General features: G+C 52.4%; 1 protein-coding gene across 10 annotated transcripts in view; it reads right to left on the minus strand.

Annotated features, from left to right (window-relative positions):
* Agap1 (ArfGAP with GTPase domain, ankyrin repeat and PH domain 1) overlaps positions 1–18,256 on the minus strand; it is a 452,310-nt gene that overhangs the window by 318,149 nt on the left and 115,905 nt on the right. For 2 of the 10 annotated variants that reach the window (XM_040753057.1, XM_040753055.1), the window contains exon 1: positions 2,908–4,334. The exons of 5 other annotated variants lie outside the window; for them this stretch is intronic. In XM_040753057.1, coding sequence (XP_040608991.1) covers positions 2,908–3,814 — 907 coding nt within the window. In that variant the 5' untranslated portion in view covers positions 3,815–4,334. Of the gene's footprint in view, positions 1–2,907; positions 4,335–18,256 lie in introns of those variants that run through there. 3 more of the 10 variants (XM_040753056.1, XM_040753058.1, XM_013122135.3) reach the window with 2 other exon arrangements.

Here is an 18,256-nt window from a genome sequence, read left to right on the forward strand (position 1 = left end):
TTACCACCTCTCCCCCCACCTCTGCGCCAACAACTGACACTCTAAGAAACAAGCACACAAAAAAGCAAACAAAACCGCACAGGGTCCTAATAAAATGGGTAGCCTGAGAGCTGGGCCTCTGTAACACTGGCTGCAACAGTCACAGAACTGGCTGTTCCCAAGTGCTGAGGACACTGACCTGATACTTCTGACATTTTCACCAACGGCAAAGACTTTATCTAAATGAAAAGTGTAGTGCTTTATATACGCATGCATACAAACACACGTGATCTGGAACTTTAGAATAAAAGTGAGGCCCCAGAGTTCTGTGCATATGTGTATGCTATGACTCAGTAGTTTTTTTTAAATACTATTTTCAATGTAGTTTTGTTTTGTTTGTTTGTTTTGAGACAAGATTTCTCTATGAAACAGTTCCAGCTGCCCTGGAACTCAATGTATACCGGGCTGGTCTCGAACTCACAGAGATCCACCTGCCTCTAGCCTACTGGGCACTGGGATTAAAGGTGCATGCCACATACACTTAGTAGTGTGACAATTACCCATTCATACCCAGTCTTTCCACTCCAGGTGATATACAGAAACCAAATCCATGTTTTGTGATTTTAAGAGACTTCTGACCCTAAAACGTTATCTTACTGGTATCCACCCCAACTTGTTTTGTTTTTTTCCCCCTTTTTTGAAACAGGGTCTGATGTTGCCCAGGCCTCAAACGTGATATATATATATTCAAAGGCCAATTTTCCTAACTGTACTTCCTAAGTGCTGGGATTAAAAACACATTCCATCACACCCAGCTTGTGGATTTTCCACATGACCCTTAAAGTTTGTGGTGAAGGTCTGCCCAGAGACAAGCAATAAGATCATTACTACGTAGTTACTGTTAAAAACTTGCACCCCTAGAGGGCAAACTTCCAACACACTTAACACCTTTACTAATGCAAGCCTGCTTTCAAGTGTTTGTCCCAAAGGACGAATCAAAACCTCAAAAGCTTTTAACTTGTGTCCAGGTACAGCTGAAGCACACTCATGTCAATCACATCTGGGCTTCTCCCCATCTCTGTAAGACAGGTACTTATCTGGAACCCAGGCAACTAATTCTGTTTTCTACCAAGTCCACAAAACCAGAGATGCAGCCTGCTGCTAGAGTAAACAGGGACCTTCCAATTCTCACTTCCTCTGTGTAAGTGACAACAGCCACTCGTGCACACCGACTCTTCCTAAACAGGGACCTTCCAATTCTCACTTCCTCTGTGTAAGTGACAACAGCCACTCGTGCACACAGACTCTTCCTAGAGTAAACAGGGACCTTCCAATTCTCACTTCCTCTGTGTAAGTGACAACAGCCACTCGTGCACACCGACTCTTCCTAGAGTAAACAGGGACCTTCCAATTCTCACTTCCTCTGTGTAAGTGACAACAGCCACTCGTGCACACCGACTCTTTTCTTCCTTCCTCTTTATTTATTCCATGGATGAGCTTGTCAGTTGGCACTGTGATACACGTGGAGAGGTCTGGGAGTTAGTTCTCTCCTTTCACTGTGTGGGCTGTGGGGATCACACTTGATCACCAGTTTGGTGGCAAATGCCTTACCTGCCATTTTCTAACACTTTAAAAACATGTTGGGAGGGAGAGAAAGTGAGAGGAATTAATGATTGGAGTGGAGCAGAGTGTGCCAAAGCGCTGGGAGGCATGTTAAAACTAGACAGTAAGGCAACTCAACCAACCATGTCTGGTGACAGGTAACTTCATAGCAAAACAAATAAAACAAGCAGGAAAGCAGGCTGTGGCAGGGTTTGGCTCCAACCCTTCTCTTCCTAGTACATTCCTAGGCAGCAATATGAGAATAGTTTGTCTTCCATGGGTCCTCTGCCAAGGTTGGTTTTAATGTGATCCTGGACCTAGGGCAGTCGGCTAGCCTGGAATAAACTCTTTCCAGGATGGTGGGAGACAGCTGATGATGTAGGAACCACTATACTCCACGGCTTCTGCCTCCGTGGCCATCAGCCCACCTTTTTGTAATCAGAAACTTGATTAAGGAGTCCTCTACTGAAATGCCCCCACACACACAGTAGTAGTAGTATAACAATTACTCATTCAGGTGATATACAGAAACCAGATCCATGTTTTGTGGTTTCAAGAGACCTCTGACCCCCAAATGCTATAGATCATATGGCTAATTCACTACCGCTTTCAATATCTACCCCCAGAAACTTCTCCACAAGGCCCCAGTAGGCACGTGAGAAACAAGAGACCCCTGAAGTTTCAGGATGGGCTGCAGGACTGGCCCCTCATTCCCTAGCTTGCTTTCCCCGGTGACATGTGTCGAGAGGGGGCCTGGGTGCCTGTCATCAGCTCTCCACTGCTATGAGCTGACTCTACCCAAAGCTCCATAGGTAGGACAGCCATCACTTCACTCAGATGGTGAAACCAACACAGCATGCTGCGCTGAAGACAGGAGGCAAGATCAATTCAAAAGGAATGTGAGCTCCTCATTGCTGGCCAGGAGCTGCACCTGCATAACACAGTCCAGGACCAAGGCTGCTATGCCACCCCCCCATCCTCATCTGGGCAAAGGTGCGCTCTAGATCCATCATATAGATGGAGAGGGCTGAACCAGCAAGAGGGGCAGCAAATGACCAGGTAATCTTACCCTAGGCAAGCTCACTAAGGCCAGGTGACAGGCCCAGAACTGTTAAAGCACATAAAGCCTGGGGTGACAGCCATTCAGGACCACCCAGGCTGCTGCAGTGAGCAGCAGCAAAGTTCACACCCTCACAACCACCGGCAGGCTGGACACTAGGGAAGACAGGTGTCCTCTAGGGGCCCCAGGCTGCTTGAGCACAGGCCCAGCCCCCACCGCTCTCAGGCCTGTCCAAGAGCATCTCCACCATCCCCCGGGCTGCCCACCTCTGCGCGGAGAACCCTCGATGCTCTCTGCGCTAGACGAATGAGTGTCGGCCGGAGCCCGCCGCAAACTGAAGTAACCGCGGGAGCGCAGGGCACCGCTGCGGGGTGAGGGCCCACCGTCCCTGCGCGCGAAGATTCCGCTGAAGAAGCGCAGCAGCCGGTGCTCCGAGGCTGCCCCGGGGCCGGCGGCCGCGGCCCGCGCGCGCTCTAGCCGCTGCAGGTCGCTGTTGTCCAGCGTGCGGTTCTTGCTCTTGCTGCGCTCCCAGCGCTCCAGGTCCGAAAGCGCATCGTTCTTGCTGAGCACCTCGCCTACATCCAAGGTGTTGCGCTTCTCCACCACCGGCTGCGCTCCGGTCACCAGCTCCGGGCCGACCTCAGCCTCGACCTCGTCGTCGGGCACCCATGCCAGGCTCCCGGAGCTGCTGTGGCGCCTCCCGCTGCTCAGCGCAGGGCTCCGCGGCGCCTCGGGCTCGCTCCAGTGCCTGAAGCTGAGACTCCGCCGCAGGGGCGCGGCCCGAGGCTCTTCCCCATCAGGGCTGCTGGGCCCCTCGGCCGAGGGGCTGCCTATCAGGTCAGTGGGCTCCACGCCGCGGGTGCATGGCCTCAGCCGCCCGAGCTCCAGCTGCCCGGTGCTGCGTGTGCGGAAGGCGCGGAAGTCCCAGGCGCGCGGCCCGGCCTCAGGATCCTCAGCCGCCGCATCCTCGGCCTCCTCTTCCAGCAGCCCGGGCGCGTCCGGGGACCGCGCGGACCGGAGACGCCGAGTGGGGAGCGGAGCTGGAGTGGCCAGCTGCTCCTTCCTGACCATGGTCACCGAGATGCGGTAGACAGTCTTCCTGGGGGGCGTCCCGCGCGGCATCGCGTCCGCCGGCGGCGACGCGGGCTCGCCGCTGCCGTCCAGCAGGTACATATCCCCAGGGGCCGCGGCCTCCGCGCCGCCCTCCGAGGCTCGACTGCATCCAGCGCCGCCGGTCGTCGGGACGCGCGCCGCGGGCGCAGAGCCGGCCAGGTGCACAACCTGGGCCGACAGGGAGCGGCGCCCACGCCCCCCGCGCGCAACGAGGCCCGCGCTTAGGCTGCGGGAATAGCGCCCCTGGAGTCCGCCTGCCTGCGAGCCACGCGGCCCGAGTGCCGGGGTCCGCACCCGGGGAGCCGAGCCATGGGGGGCTGGGGGGGGCGCTCAGGCGCGGAACGCGCCTCGCCGGCAGGTGCGGCCTGGGCGCGCAGGACCCACTGCAGGCGGCGGCGCCCGGGGCTTCATTGTCTAGGGCGCGGGGCCCAAGCGCATCCCACGGCCTTTTCCTGCACAGCTCGGCGGTCCCGCAGCCTCCGCCTATCCCGGGGATGGAGGCCTGCGGGTAGCTGCGCCCGCCGCGGTCCGTCGAGGGGCGGGCGGTCGGGCGGGCAGCGGTTTAAAATGGAAATGCGCGCCGGGGCGGGGCGGGCGGGCGGAGGCCGACGTGCGGAGACTGCGGGCCGCGCGCCCAGCGGGGCCTGCGGGTCCCGGGAGCGCGGAGGCGGCGGCGAGCGCGGCGAAGGGAAGGCCCAAGAGCTGGGCTGGATTCTTGCCGCGCGAACCGGATCAACCGGGCGCAGTAAACCTATACCATTTACTGCAGGGTCATCTGAGGCCTTTGCTAGCGGTGCACTTAGAAACTCAAATGACTTGCTGAAAAAGCACTTCCAGGGCTGAGGCAGAAGGATCGTAAGTTTGAGACCAGTAATTCAGGCCACCCACCAACAAGGATCTCAACAATAACAACTATTTTTTTTATAACCAGTAACCTCTAATGGTTAATTCAGTTCCTAGAAAACAGAGGAGCTGGATGGCTCAGCAGTTAGGAGCACTGACTGCTCCTAGAAGATGACATTAGCTTCCCACAACCCACACAAGGGATTACAACCATCTGTAACTCCAGATCCACAGGAGCTGAGGCCCGCTTGTGACCTCCAAGGATGCCTGGTGTAAATAAAAAAATAATTTTAAAAGATAACAACAAAAAAGTTGTTCCTTGAGGTACTGGGCCAGCATGTCTCTAAGATAATGTATAGGGCATTTTCCAAAATAGAAATCTGCTACCTGAGCAGCAGGCTTTGAACCAGGAAGAGCAACTTACCAGGCTCCTCTCCTTCCTAACCATCTAGGTTCTCCGACTTTAGGATGGAAATAACAGTTCTCTAGCTTAGATTAGCACTTTGGGGGCAACTGGAACGGGTTAAAACACCATGAGTGTCTAAAAGCTGTATTTCCTTCCCTTCATCTTCATGCCCCCTACTTCCTGGCCCTCACCTCCCACAAACGCTCACCTGTGGCCCTACCCCGTGTAATACAGGATTTATATGCAATCATCAGGCCAGTTCTTCAGACCATCCTGAACACAGATGCGCTGCTTCAGTCATCCTGTTTACTGGATCCAGGAGGGAAATGCAACACACACCCTCCCCGCCTCTCTCCAGGTGCAGATGGGGGTCTTCTCCTGGCCTGAAAGGCCACAGTTCCCTGGAGGGTACATCTAGGCAAGGTGCAGGTGGCTGTGAAGGTCTCTCCAGCTACTCACTCTAATCTCACCACAAAATTTCAGGGGTATTTGTTGTGTTCATGTCAGTGAAAGTGGTATAAGAATGAATGACTGCGGTGTAAGAAACCAAGATTTCAAAGAAAAGAGTATCAGAAAAGTTTCTATGTGACTCATTCACTTGTTGCCTACTTGTGGCAAAAGTGTGGTGTGTGTGTGAGAGAGAGTGAGTGTGTTTGAGTGTGAGTGTATATGTGTGAGTGTGTGAGATTGGGGGGGAGAGAACAGGGGTTGATGTCATTATTCTTCCTCAATCAACTTCATTTTATAAACAAAGGCAGGGTCTCTCACTTGAACCCAGAACTTGATTTGGCTAGTGTAGCTAGAAGCTTGTTCCAGGGATCTCCCAATCTCTGTCTCCCAAGGGCTGGCATATCCACCTGACATTTAAGTGGGTACAGGGGTCCAAAGTCCTGTCCTGGTGGATTAGTATGGTAACCACTTCTCCCACTGAATCACCTCTCTAACCTCCATTAAAAAAAATGCTTGAAAACATAGCTAACCACCAGTGGCTTCTACCGCAATCACATGACTTCAATCCCATCAGCTACAGGTCAAGTATACCTTCTGTTTGAAACTCCTGGTTCCTGTATTGGTTCTTCAGACACATCATTCAAAGGTCAAGGCCATCTTGTTCTCTGTTTCAAAAGGCATGAAATGCATACTAAAATGTCCAGACTCACCCCCATCCCGTCGGTCGGGAGGATGCTGAGGCTCAGAGAGAGTGGGGACACGTCCCAACACTACCCACCCAGCACCTGGGTCAGAGTGGAACTTTGCCCAGACTCTCAGTGCCCATACCTGCACTAATGTCCTTTGTTTCAGCAGCTTTAGATGCAATGAAGAGCAAACAAAATGTGAACATTACTGGCCTAGTCTCCATTAAAAATTAAACAAAACATATTTGTTTTTCTATTGGTTCATCAAACTCTCTCTCTCTCTCTCTCTGTCTGTCTCCCTCTCTGTCTCTCTCTCTCTCTCTCTGTGTGTGTGTGTGTGTGTGTGTGTGTGTGTGTGTGTGTGTGTGTGTGTCACATACAAAAACCAAGGTGGGGTCTCTTGCCTCAGAGAATCCACAGACTTATAAAAGTGATGTTTGTAATTTTAGGACTCAGTGTCAGAGATGACAATAGTAACCAGCACACTGTCCTCTACTAAATTAGTACCACCAGGACCTGGCAACAGTCTAACCTTGCAGCTGAGTCTGTACAAATGCTCAGGTCACCAGGTCTGTGGGCTGAGAAACAGGAGCTGCACACTGTGGAAGGACAGAAAGAGGGGCAAAGGCAGGGACTCAATGCAGGCTCCCTGGTGAGCTCCCTCTAGGTGTACATGGATACACGGATGTGGCCTCCTTCAAAGGCCCATGTGAAACTAGTAATGTCTACTGCATAGTGAGGACAGGGAAATACACTTTTCTTATTACCTGAGGCATACTTAGAGCAAAACTGGGGTGTTGGGGCTGGGGCGCTGGGGGGGTGCCAGGCCATTATTCTTTCTTGGTATGGAATCCATGAATCCATCCCGGGTTTTGTGCTTTTCCATACTAGGAAGCAGGCTGCAGAGTAGAAGAATCCATTCCATCCACCTCAGATAACACACAGTCTCCCAGGAAGACTCAGAGCACCCAGCCAGCCAAGCTGCAGCTCTCTCTCAGCACTCTCTCCCCAAGAGGAAGCACAGGCTCCACACACTAGTCCTAAACACTCCCCAGAAGACCTGGATATCCTGGTCCCAGCGCATGGCCTCTCCCCACAGCCCAGGAGACTTGGGCTCTCCCAGTCTCAGAAGACTCAGGATCCTGAGCCTGTCACTCCAAAACCTAAATCCCCTGCACAAAGCCAGACCTGCCTCTGGTAAAAGAAAATGCTTCCCATGCATGCTGAGTGTCCCTGGGGTGTTTTGTTGGGTGTTCTTAAATGGATCCTACCAGACCACATCTAGGATCTTCCATACCACACCCCCATGGAGTTGGGGGGAGGGAGGGAGAGAGAGGGGGAGAGAGAGAGAGAGAGAGAGAGGGGGAGAGAGAGAGAGAGAGAGAGAGAGAGAGAGAGAGAGAGAGAGAGAGAGAGAGAGAGAGAGAGAGAGAGAGAGAGAGAGAGAGAGAGAGAGAGAGAATATGTCCTTGATCCCTTTGCTCCATCCTTCAAAAGCACATGGGCAGGGCCTGAGCACTGCAGGGAGAGGCTCAGCTGCCTAATAAGAAAGCCCTAGAGGGTCCAAAGAGCCCTTCCAAAGCCCTAACCCTCATAGGAGCCTTTGGCCACCCTCCATGACCTGTACCCAGAGCCATTTCTATCAGGCCATCAATTACGCCTCCTTCATGAGCATTAGATTTTGCAGGTGTTGGTTAGGAGAGCCTAAAAGCCTTACTTTAAAGGAGCCTCTCTGCCAGTCAGCGGAGCAGCCATCTGCTTCACAGGCCGACTTTCCAAAAAACACAACTTGATAGCTGGTAATCAGGCTCACTGTCTTTTAGATTCATGTCTGCTGGCAGAAACCACCAAGCATGGTCCTACCCTGGCCTGGGCACAGACACCAGAGCCACAAAGAACGACTTACTGGGTCTCAGCAAAGAGAAAGACACATGACACTTTCAGATCTGGGCATGAACCTTGATTCCATCATGAAGGCTTCCAAAGGATTTCTGATTTGAGATTTACTGTGATGTTTTAGATGGCCTGGGTACTGTCCCCACCTAGGATGCTGCAGCCTGTGGGGTCCCAAGTTTTTCATATTTTATAAGCTGAATGTTACAAATAGAATTATGTCAGACCTGTTATCCCAGCTACCTGGGAGGCTAAGACAGGAGGGGCTGCAAATTTGAGGCCTGCCTGAGCCACAGAGGGCATTCAAATTCCTCTGAGCAACTTAGCAAGGCCCTGTCTGGTACCATAAATGCAGATATGGCGCTGTAGCTCAGCAGTCTAGCAGGTGTAAGGCCCTGAGCTCAGTACCCATACCCATGTCCCCCAGAGAAAAAGGTGGAAAGGTAAAGGAAGTGTATCTGATCCACGGAGCTAGCAGGAAGGGAAAGTGCTCTTCTTCCGGACAGGGACACGCTGACTGTGCAGAGGGAGGAGCATGGGTCCTCTTAACACATCGCCCTTCCTGTGCTGTTCCTTACGGAGCAGCCACAAAAGCAAAGGCTGTCAACAGGCCAGAGACATGGCTGAGGATGGCCAGAAAACCTGCAGGCAGTGTGCCTCTGTGAGCTTTTCAATTGTGACTGGAGGTTCCTGGCTGTCACCTCGGTGACAATGCCACCATGTTTTAGACATTAACAAGGAAGGAAATTTGGTCAGGGCAGCTTTGGCTTGACTCCAGCAAGATGGACTTTTGGCCTCTACTTCCTGCCAGAAGGTAGCATGGTAAGGATGAGTAGGAACTCCCCAATATGAGGGGAAGGGCAGTGCAGGACAAGGGACAAGTATCTGTGTCTCCAGTAATATAGAGTACAGCTCAGTATCCTGCCAGCCAAGGCCTTTCCAGGAATTCCTAGATGTCAGGAAAGCACCACAGGAGGTGACAGCCACACCTGCATGATGCCATGGGCAGGGCACGTGCCCTCTATCTGCAGAGGACTCAGCCACCAAGCAAGAGAGATCAATCTGTCAGCCCTACAGATAGACAAACTTCGAGCAAAGGCCACTTGTGTTCACCCGCTGCTACTGGTGGCATGTGTGTGGAGGCCTAAATGAGCACACGGGCTAGCCCAGGGCTTGCTAAAGTAGGCAGAAGAGGACTGGCAGGGCAGAAGGCCACAGAGATGGGAAGCTGTTGGCTGAGGCTGAAGCAAGTATGAAGTGGGTGGTGGCCATGGTGCAGGCCAGGGTGACACTGAGAGGACAGGGGCTCCAGGCCAGGCATCCTCAAAGCTGTGACACTGAGCTGGCCAGTCCTTTGTTACACGGCATTATTCAGGTTTGGAGCAGCAGGCCTTAATACCTCTATGCACTTAATACCCTTCCCAGTGATATCAGTAAAAATAAAAGTCTCCAAGTATTGTCAAATGTCCCCTGAGGACAAGACTGTCATGGATGGAGAACACCCAAAGGTACAACACTGAGTAGACAGACACTAAACAGCACTTCCCAGCCACACCTTCCCACCCCTGCATAGGGTAACAGTAGGGAGCAACTCTAGGTCAGTTTTCTATAAGAGAAACTACATTCCTTCCAGGAACCAGCCAAACAGAACAGCCACAGTGAGAGGCAGGCCACCAAACCACCCATCGTCCTGTGAGGGCAAGTATCTGAATGAACAAGAATCATGGCCATGAATAAAATAATGGGGAGTGAGAGGGATTTGTAGAAGTCTACACCTAAGCAACAATACACTCATCTATAGCCCAAGTTAGGCGTATAGAATCAGAAAAGGCCAGCACTGACCAGCTTCTCCAAAGCCTTGGGATCCTGCGCTGTCACTCTCCTAGTGGCACACTGGAAACCACCAAGGAACAGAAGATAACTGAGTCTCCTGGGGGAGGGCCTTGGAGGACCCCAGCCACAGCTTCTCCACACAGCCTGGACCAATGTACCCAGAGGATAATTCCAAACCCAGCTGACTCTGCATCTCCACCTACACAGGCCAGTGAGATGCTGTGGTTTCCTGTCACCCTCTACAGAGCTATCACTGTGAGTAGGCTCACCACCACACATGGAAAAGTTCCCATGCCAGGGAAGAAGACTTCAGACATTAAGTCAGATCTATGAGCCATCACTTCACAGCAATGAATTCAGGCAACACTTAGCACAGCTCCCGCTTAGAGTGACTCCCCAGGGGCTAGGCATGGCCACAAACAGAGCATACCAAAGGATTCCCACCACATGTTCCTTCCCGCCAGCCTTCCACATACCAGCTCCTTGTACATGCAGCCAAGGGAAAGGGACTGCGAGGCATCAACAAAGGGGACATACCCTTGAAGGCTGCGACGTATACCTGGTGTTTTGGGAACTCTTCCTAGAGAGCTGTTCTTTAGAGCACTGAAGACAAAATACTGTTCCACTGGTGAGTTGGTCAGGTTTTCAGAGCATGGGTGAGGGGTTATTCATAGGAATGCAAGTAGCCCCAATGCAGCTGGCACCACCTAGACATCTCACCCCAGCATGGAAGATGACCGCGCCATAGATGCAGAGTAGGGTCCCCTTTCTGGGAGCCTTTCACAGTCTACAGACTCCAGCACTTGCCGAGACCCCAAGACCACGTGCAACTGCAACAGAATTCCATGCATCTGGCTGAGATGCGGGGAGAATCTAGAGGCTCTCCTCTATGAGAGGGACTCTTCTAAGAGGGACCACCGATACTTACAGAGGCCTGACCTTGAGGGTCTCATGCAAGCAAGTGCAGGGTGATGAAGACAATGGCAGCTGGGCAGAGAGGAAGGCACTACTCAGAGGGCGTTACGAGAAAGCTAAGAAAGAATCCTTACAAGCCACCCGGCCTTCCTACATTGGGAGGATTGATGGGTATTTACATGAGATCAAAAGCAAAGTCCCAAATGATGCCAGGGTCTGTGCAGGTGCACCAGGAACCAGGCTTCCAGGGTCTGTGCAGGTGCACCAGGAACCAGGCTTCTAGGGTCTGTGCAGGTGCACCCGGAACCAGGCTTCCAGGGTCTGTGCAGGTGCACCCGGAACCAGGCTTCCAGGGTCTGTGCAGGTGCACCCGGAACCAGGTTTCCAGGAGTGTATTTGACAGTTACCACTTGTGCACTTTGGTAGTTACTACTCCTAGGTTGGGTTCTCCCTGGAATTCTATGACCAGAGACTTCGAGAGAGGATCCATACTCTCCAGCTAAATGTCAAAGAATATCTAAGCTGCCTATTTAAATCTCAATACCCTCTCCTGGCGGCAGACATACTATCATCACTCCCCTGCCCCTGTCAACCAGTGGAATCATTCTGGTGGTCCTCGGGCTCCAAGGATAAACAAACTCAGGCAGTAGACAGCAACCACTCCCTTGGAGGTTACAATTTGTATTTGAGCTCCTTGAAAGAGAAGGACAGGTCCCCATGGCCGACGATAACAGAGAAGAAAATATCCATGGTGTCTTATCTACCAGCTTCACGCCTGCTCCCAGGGGTCCTACACAGACATCAGCAGGGCATGGAGTCGGGGTGGAGGGGATGAAGACACAGGGCTCCGTCAGAAGCTCAGCCCCACACCACAACCACTAAGCTTGTTGCCATGCTCTGATGCTAAGCTAGCTACCTGTGACTCCTTCCTAACTTGCCACCAGCTCCAAAACTCCCACAAAGAAAGACAAACTGAAGGAGAACGGAGAGCTGGGAAGCAGCGGAGGGGACCCATGGCCGTTACCGTCCTCCTACCAACTCTGCACGGCGCTTCTAGGAGTGATGGTGAACATGGAGAACTAGCTGGCCGCAGACAAAAATAAAACTTCCAGGATCTCGGAACAGAATCCCTGGCCCTGGGCACTGTTGGGCAGCCCCCTCTGAAGGGGAAATCCCGAGACGCGGCAGCGTGTCCGGCAGAAAGGAACATACAAAGCAGGAGGTGACCCTTTCACCCTACTCCCCACCTCGAGACCAGCCTACCACAAAGGCACCCAGGGGTCTCAGATCGCACCTGCCACCTCACCTTCCCTTCACCCCAGGCTCCCTCCCAGAAGCCATACAGGTGACACACCTCGACCTGACACTACCCTGCAGTCCTGGCCTTCTTCTCACTATCGAGCAGCGAGCAGGGGACTTTACAGTCCACAGCAGACACTGTTCTGCCTGCCCTGGTTACTCCACAATACCACACCTGGTCACGGCCCAAAGGAGATTCTTTCAAGGGCCAATTCAGACATGGCCTGTGGATCTGCACACTGGTATCACCTGGAAACACGTCCCACCCCCCTCTTCATCCCTGGGAGGGACACTCCAGGTCATGTGCAGCAGCAAACTGTGTCACCAACAGGAACGGGGCCCTCACGGCAGCCCTAGCCAGGACATCCCCACTCTGGTGATTGCAAGCTGCCTGTCCCCTCTGAGGATGACCTCAGGTCACACATTAGAGGAGGCAGCGGACCCTGTGTTGTTCATTACCATCCTCTTCTCCATCCGACTCAGTTATGGCCACAAGATGAAAGCCCTCTTCACCTGCAGGCCTTCCAGCCAGCACATCTCCTGGACTCTAGTGGGAACTAACGCCTTCCTCTCAAGGGGATTCCCCGTTCCCTCATCCATTCCACACAGAAGGATTGCCAAGCCCAGCCCAGCCTGCCCCTGCCTACGCTCAGCTCCCTTCCCAGAAACACGCCTCAGCCTTGCTGTCAAGCTTCACGGTACAATTCTGCTTAGTAACTAAGTCCGCCTGCGGGGTAAAATGCACAGTCTTCAAGTGGCAGCATCCTGCAGAACCTGGGGCCAGGTCCCATGACTTGAATGACACAGACCCCTGTGACCAAGCAAAGAGGCCCTGAGGCTGTGAGAGCACAGCAGAGCTGTGACAGTCGGATGCAGAAAGATGCTCTGCTGTGCGGTGTTGATCCGGTGTCTGCCTGGCTTCCTCGATGGCACACCTTTACCTAGTTTCTCTTTCCTAACCATGTCATATGCAGTCACCCCACTGACCAGCAAAATGGACCCAAGTCCAACCCAATACCAGGGCCTGATTGAGCCCCCCCCCGGCCTTGGTCATGCCCTCCCTGAAGAACAGACTCTCTCCTCTGTCTCTGCCCTGGGAACTTAGCAACCTCCTACCTCAGTTGACAGCAGCCTCACCCCTCCCTGCCAGTTTCCTGCTAGACTAATCCTGCTGGCAGGTGGCTCAGGGTCACTTCTACAGAGCGGCAGTCCTGCCCCACTCATGTCGCAAACCAGATCAGCTGACTTGCACTGCACCCCCCTACAATGCCCGTTTTGGACCCTTCTCCCATAATGCACTTCATCACTGCACGGAAGTTTACCCATACGGTCTCCAGCGGTTAGGGATAGACTCAGGGACGGAAACATGGTGAGTCACTTCTTCCCTAACCACAAAAATCCTCAGGCACAGCTGACCCTGGGTGGCCGCCCTCTGCGATAGCCTGTTCCTCCGTCAGTGGAAACCATGAAAACATGCCTAACTGCATATCCTGGGGGAAAGGGTTTCTCAAAATTCGACAGCCAATGGAGAGCCCAGGCCTTGCTTCAGCTCAGTGAATGGAGTGCTCGGCATAAGGGTGGGGCGCAGAGGCTCCAGAGAGCCCTTGATGTTCAGATCCTAGTTGGGCACACAGTTGGTAGGACCCATACCAGGCCCATCCTTGGCATTCCTGGGATTGGAAGTGGCTGTCTGGTCCACCAAGAGCTGACATTCAAAGGATCTACAGAAATCCAGGCCCAGGGCTCAGAAGAACCAGAGAAAAAGACCTGGAACAACCTGGAGCTGCTTCATAGGAGGCTGGCAGAGGCCCTTTTGGTGAAGCCGAATACCCTCGCTCTACACGCTTCCTCACAACCACTGCTGTCACTTCTCCAGGGCATAGCAGGGTGGGTGACGGGTGGATACAGGGATCCCACACAGGCTCCCAGAGGAAGAATTTCCAGAGAAGCAACAGCCATTGTGGGAAATTTCAGGCAAGAAAGGGAGGCAGAGAGAGGGAGAGCACAATGTCCTCCTGGGGACTTTTCTCAGGAAGATGCTGGAGAACGGGGTTTATATGCAGGGGGAACTAGAGCATAATGCAGCCATCCCCGAGCAGCAGTGTGGCGATCATACTGTGCCCAGGACAGCAAGCTTCTATAACTGCAGCATTCCCAGGCTGTCATCAACAGCAACACAAGCAGATAAACGTAGGGTTCACAGCACTGCCCGTCCCCCTGGCCCACACTCCTGCCATCTTAGCTAAGGACTGACCCAAGGAGGAGGTAGTGTGTAAGGAGTGCATGGGGCCCTTGCAAGCTGATCTGACTGAAATAAGGTACAAGAAAAGACAACACGGACTCACAAGGCCCCAAAAAGTATGCCACATGGCTCTCTCAGCAAAACATCTCATCTCTGTAAAGTAAGACGACTGCCAACCCAGCGCCATCACAATGCTGGCAGCCCGGCTCCCAGCTCTCCCAGTCTCTCTGCAGCTAAGCTCCCTGCATTAGGACTCAGCTTGCCCTTCCTGGGTGGCAGGCCAGTATTTGAGAAGCACATTCAAGGGCAGGTGTGGCTGCTATCATCCCTGGTTCATGTACAGGGAAAGCCTCCTGGATCCCACAGGAGATGATGGAAACTCGTTCAGGCCCAACGACCCATGGAAATAGTTTTTCAACTATTTGCTGGGTCATTCTACCACGACATCAAACTCAAAGACACTCCAATTCCTTATTTGAAAGAAAGTACTGAGTGTTACGTGGTTGTATCTCTAGAACTCATAGCAGCACTAATGCCGAAGGAAAGGGGTTAACCCATGCTTGTTACGGCTGCAACTTTGTTACCAATGTGTCTGATGAGCGGTCAGCTGAAGCTGATGCAGAAAGCCCTGAAAGGGGGTGATTCTTCTGGCCTAAGTGTAAGCAGGAAGGAAGAGGAAGACGAAAATGGTGGAGGGGGAGGATACGGAGGAACCGAGAGAAACGGAGGGGAGCAGCATGGGGAAAGAAATTGCAGAATAAGCAGACAGAAATGGTAACTGAAGGAAAACATGAAAACCAGGTGGCCGAGGACCAGAGCTGAGGAGGGGAGGAGACCAGGGTCAAGACCTAAGGTTAAGATGAGCTCCTAGAGTGCAACCAACCAGGCTCTTGTTGGCTTTGCACTGGCTTTTGCCTTAATCCCTCATGTACCCCCCTTCCCACAGCCCCCACGCCAAGCCCACACTGCCAGGGTATCTGCTGTCCTGCCCACCCCACAGTGGGGACACAGGCTATACTGGGCTGGGCTCTCGCATTCATGCTCCTATGCTCAGCCCCCCAGCCTGGAAGGCCTCCCAATTGCCAACTTCCTTTCCCTAAATCGGAAACATTCACTTATAAAGCCATAAATTCTTTTCCACAGAGGCATTCCAGATATAATTGGAGCCCTACCCAGATCTGGGCACAAGAGAAATTGCTTGTTCCTCTGAAGACATACAGACCCTTGCAGGTGCCAGGAGCAGACACTCCATCACTTTTGCTAGTGTAGCATTTCTCAACTTGAAGGTCAAGCAACCCTTTTCATAGGAGTTGCCCAAGACCATCAGAAAACACAGATACTTTTTACAACTCATAACAGTATCAAAATTAGTTATAAAGTAGCAATAGAAATAATTTTAGGATGAGGGTCACTGCAAACATGAGGGACTGTATGAGAGAGTCACAGCATTGGGAAGATTAAGAACCACTGTGCAGGCGCCTGGTGGTGCACACCTTTAATCCCAGCACTCGGAGACTGAGACAGGCGGATCTCTGTGAGATCGAGGCCAGCCTGGTCTACACAGCAAGTTCCAGGTAACTCCAAAACAATACAGAGAAATCCTACCTCGAAAAAATCAAAGAACTATTGTGGGAGTGGAAGCACTTGTACAACAGAAAAAGATGCACACACTCTGCAGGCAGGGAAGGAACATCCGATGGAGCTGCTCACCAATATCTTAAAGGCTCCCCCTGAGGGCTGCCATGATGAAGTCTCCCAGGCTGAGGCTTCAGTGGCAGGCAGAAGATGTTCGTGGCTCTGCAGGGTAGAGTCCAAGACCAAGATGTAGGCAGAATCAGGATCCCCCTTAGTTAGCAGATGTTGCAGGCTACCTATGTGTCACATGCCCCCCACTGTCCATGTGTTACATGGCCTCCCTGTGTCTATCATATTCTGGTTTCCTTAGAGCCATCAGTCCTACCAGACAAGGGCCCATGTGAACCACCTTGTTAAAGTTATCTCTAAATGCAGTCATTCTGAGGAACTGGAAGCTAGGACAGCAGCATGTAACCTCTGGGATAGACACATGCTGCCCACAGTCACCATCTGTCTTAGTTATTTTTCCTGTTATGAAATAATTGACAGACATACCCTAAGGAAAGTTTATTGGGGCTCAAAGCTTAGGCTATGGGACCATCATGTCAGGAAGAGTGGGATGCAACTGGTCACACCACATCTGTAGTTCTTTTTCAATTCAGCTGGAACCTCAGCATAGGGAATGACACTCTCCACATTTTGGGTGAGTCTTCTCACCTTTATTAATCCATCTAGAAAAATCACTCATAGCCATGCTGATTCGAGATGCTGGCAAGTGGATGGTGCTAACCACTCCTGCCCAATGTCTGAAGAACACTAAGGGCTTCTTCCCAGTAAAAACTCAGGACCACCGCAGCATAAACAGGACCCAGTGTGCAGCTAGAATCTGTTCTCCCAGCAACTTGCAATTGGAGGTCACCTTGAGATATTGGGGAGACCTCTAGTCTCTCATGATGAAGCCCCACCTTTCTGCTTGGAAGAAGCAGAGGCCCTCACAGCTCAGAGTCACTGTCACGCACTTGGGAAGCTGGGAAAGCAACTGCACCCAGGTGAGATAGACCAGCTTATCTAGACTCTCATCACCACCTCCTGATGAAAAAAGCGTGAGATCTGTTTCAAGCCAGGCGTGTCTTGCTCAAATGCTGTAATTGTGTTAGCAATGCCAACTATAGAATCCTTGTGCAAAGCTTCTCCCTTGCTTTGAAAGCTGTGGAGTGGCTGCAATGAATTCATGTGAATCCAGTCTGAGGCTGGAATCCAAACACAAGCATTCTGGGCCTGCCCGGCACAGCAGCTGCATCTTCCTGGATCCAGGTATCTGCCCCCACTAGGGCACAAGGAACCAAGACAGATGGTGGCAATATTCACTCCCTACATGTGGCCTCATTAGCCAGCAGCAGCCGATGCAGCCCTAGAGGCATCAGAATGGGGGGTTGCAGGCTGCAGGAAAGGACAATTCTAGGAGCCTGGAAGGGAAAGACTGTGCAATTGTCTGCCTATTCCAGACATGACATTTCCATGCCTTTCTTGGTTGAGCTGTGTTGCCGAGATAGTTATTTAGTTGGTAGAAACAAAGCTCTAATCACTGCCTGCCCCCTTCCATTTCTGTAATTCCATCATTAATCACCCCAAGACATTCATAACAGCACCACCGGTACCTCTACTTATGGGGGGTGGGGCAGAAACACAGACACACAGAGAGAAGGGGGAAAACAGACACACCCACCCAAAGGCCTTTAAGTCTCCACTGAACACATGCATGCCAGTGAATCCTGCTCTGGGAAATGTGTTAGAAATGTGTGCCTGGCACTAAAGACTCCTTCCTCAGCAGATAAGGGACCCTGCTCCAATACGCCCTGCAGAGAAGCATACTGAGCCAAGATCCTGCCCCTGCCTGACTCACACACAACCTTGCCAGAGAAGCCTCACAACCGGCCTTAACTGATGAGTTGAGAGCACTCAGCATGGTCTGATAACCCAGCCACCTTCACTTTGGAGAGTGGGTGGGGCTGGAGAGAGCAACTGTGAACACATGCAGGGCAAAGACTCCCACGAACGAACGTGTGCTGGCCGCTGAGCTGGGCTTTCAAAGTTGTCGCTGAACTCCACTGATCCTGAAGGCACCTATGACCACAGGCAGGACCTCACTTGGGAGTCTGTTATCACATTCACCTGCCCAGTCTGGTGATGCACAAATGGAGCATAGCAAGCGCTGGCCTCCCACTGGAACAAAGCTCTTCCAAGAACAAAAGCAGAAGCCTGGGCCTGCCTGTCTCCCGGCACCTGCACCTCGGTGACTCCCGTTCTCAGTCCCAGGGTGAATTCCGTTTCTAAGCTCACGTCTGCTTTTAAATCTACCC

This window comes from Mesocricetus auratus, unplaced genomic scaffold (genome assembly GCF_017639785.1).
Source record: "Mesocricetus auratus isolate SY011 unplaced genomic scaffold, BCM_Maur_2.0 Super-Scaffold_100010, whole genome shotgun sequence".
NCBI classification, from domain to species: Eukaryota; Metazoa; Chordata; class Mammalia; order Rodentia; family Cricetidae; genus Mesocricetus; species Mesocricetus auratus.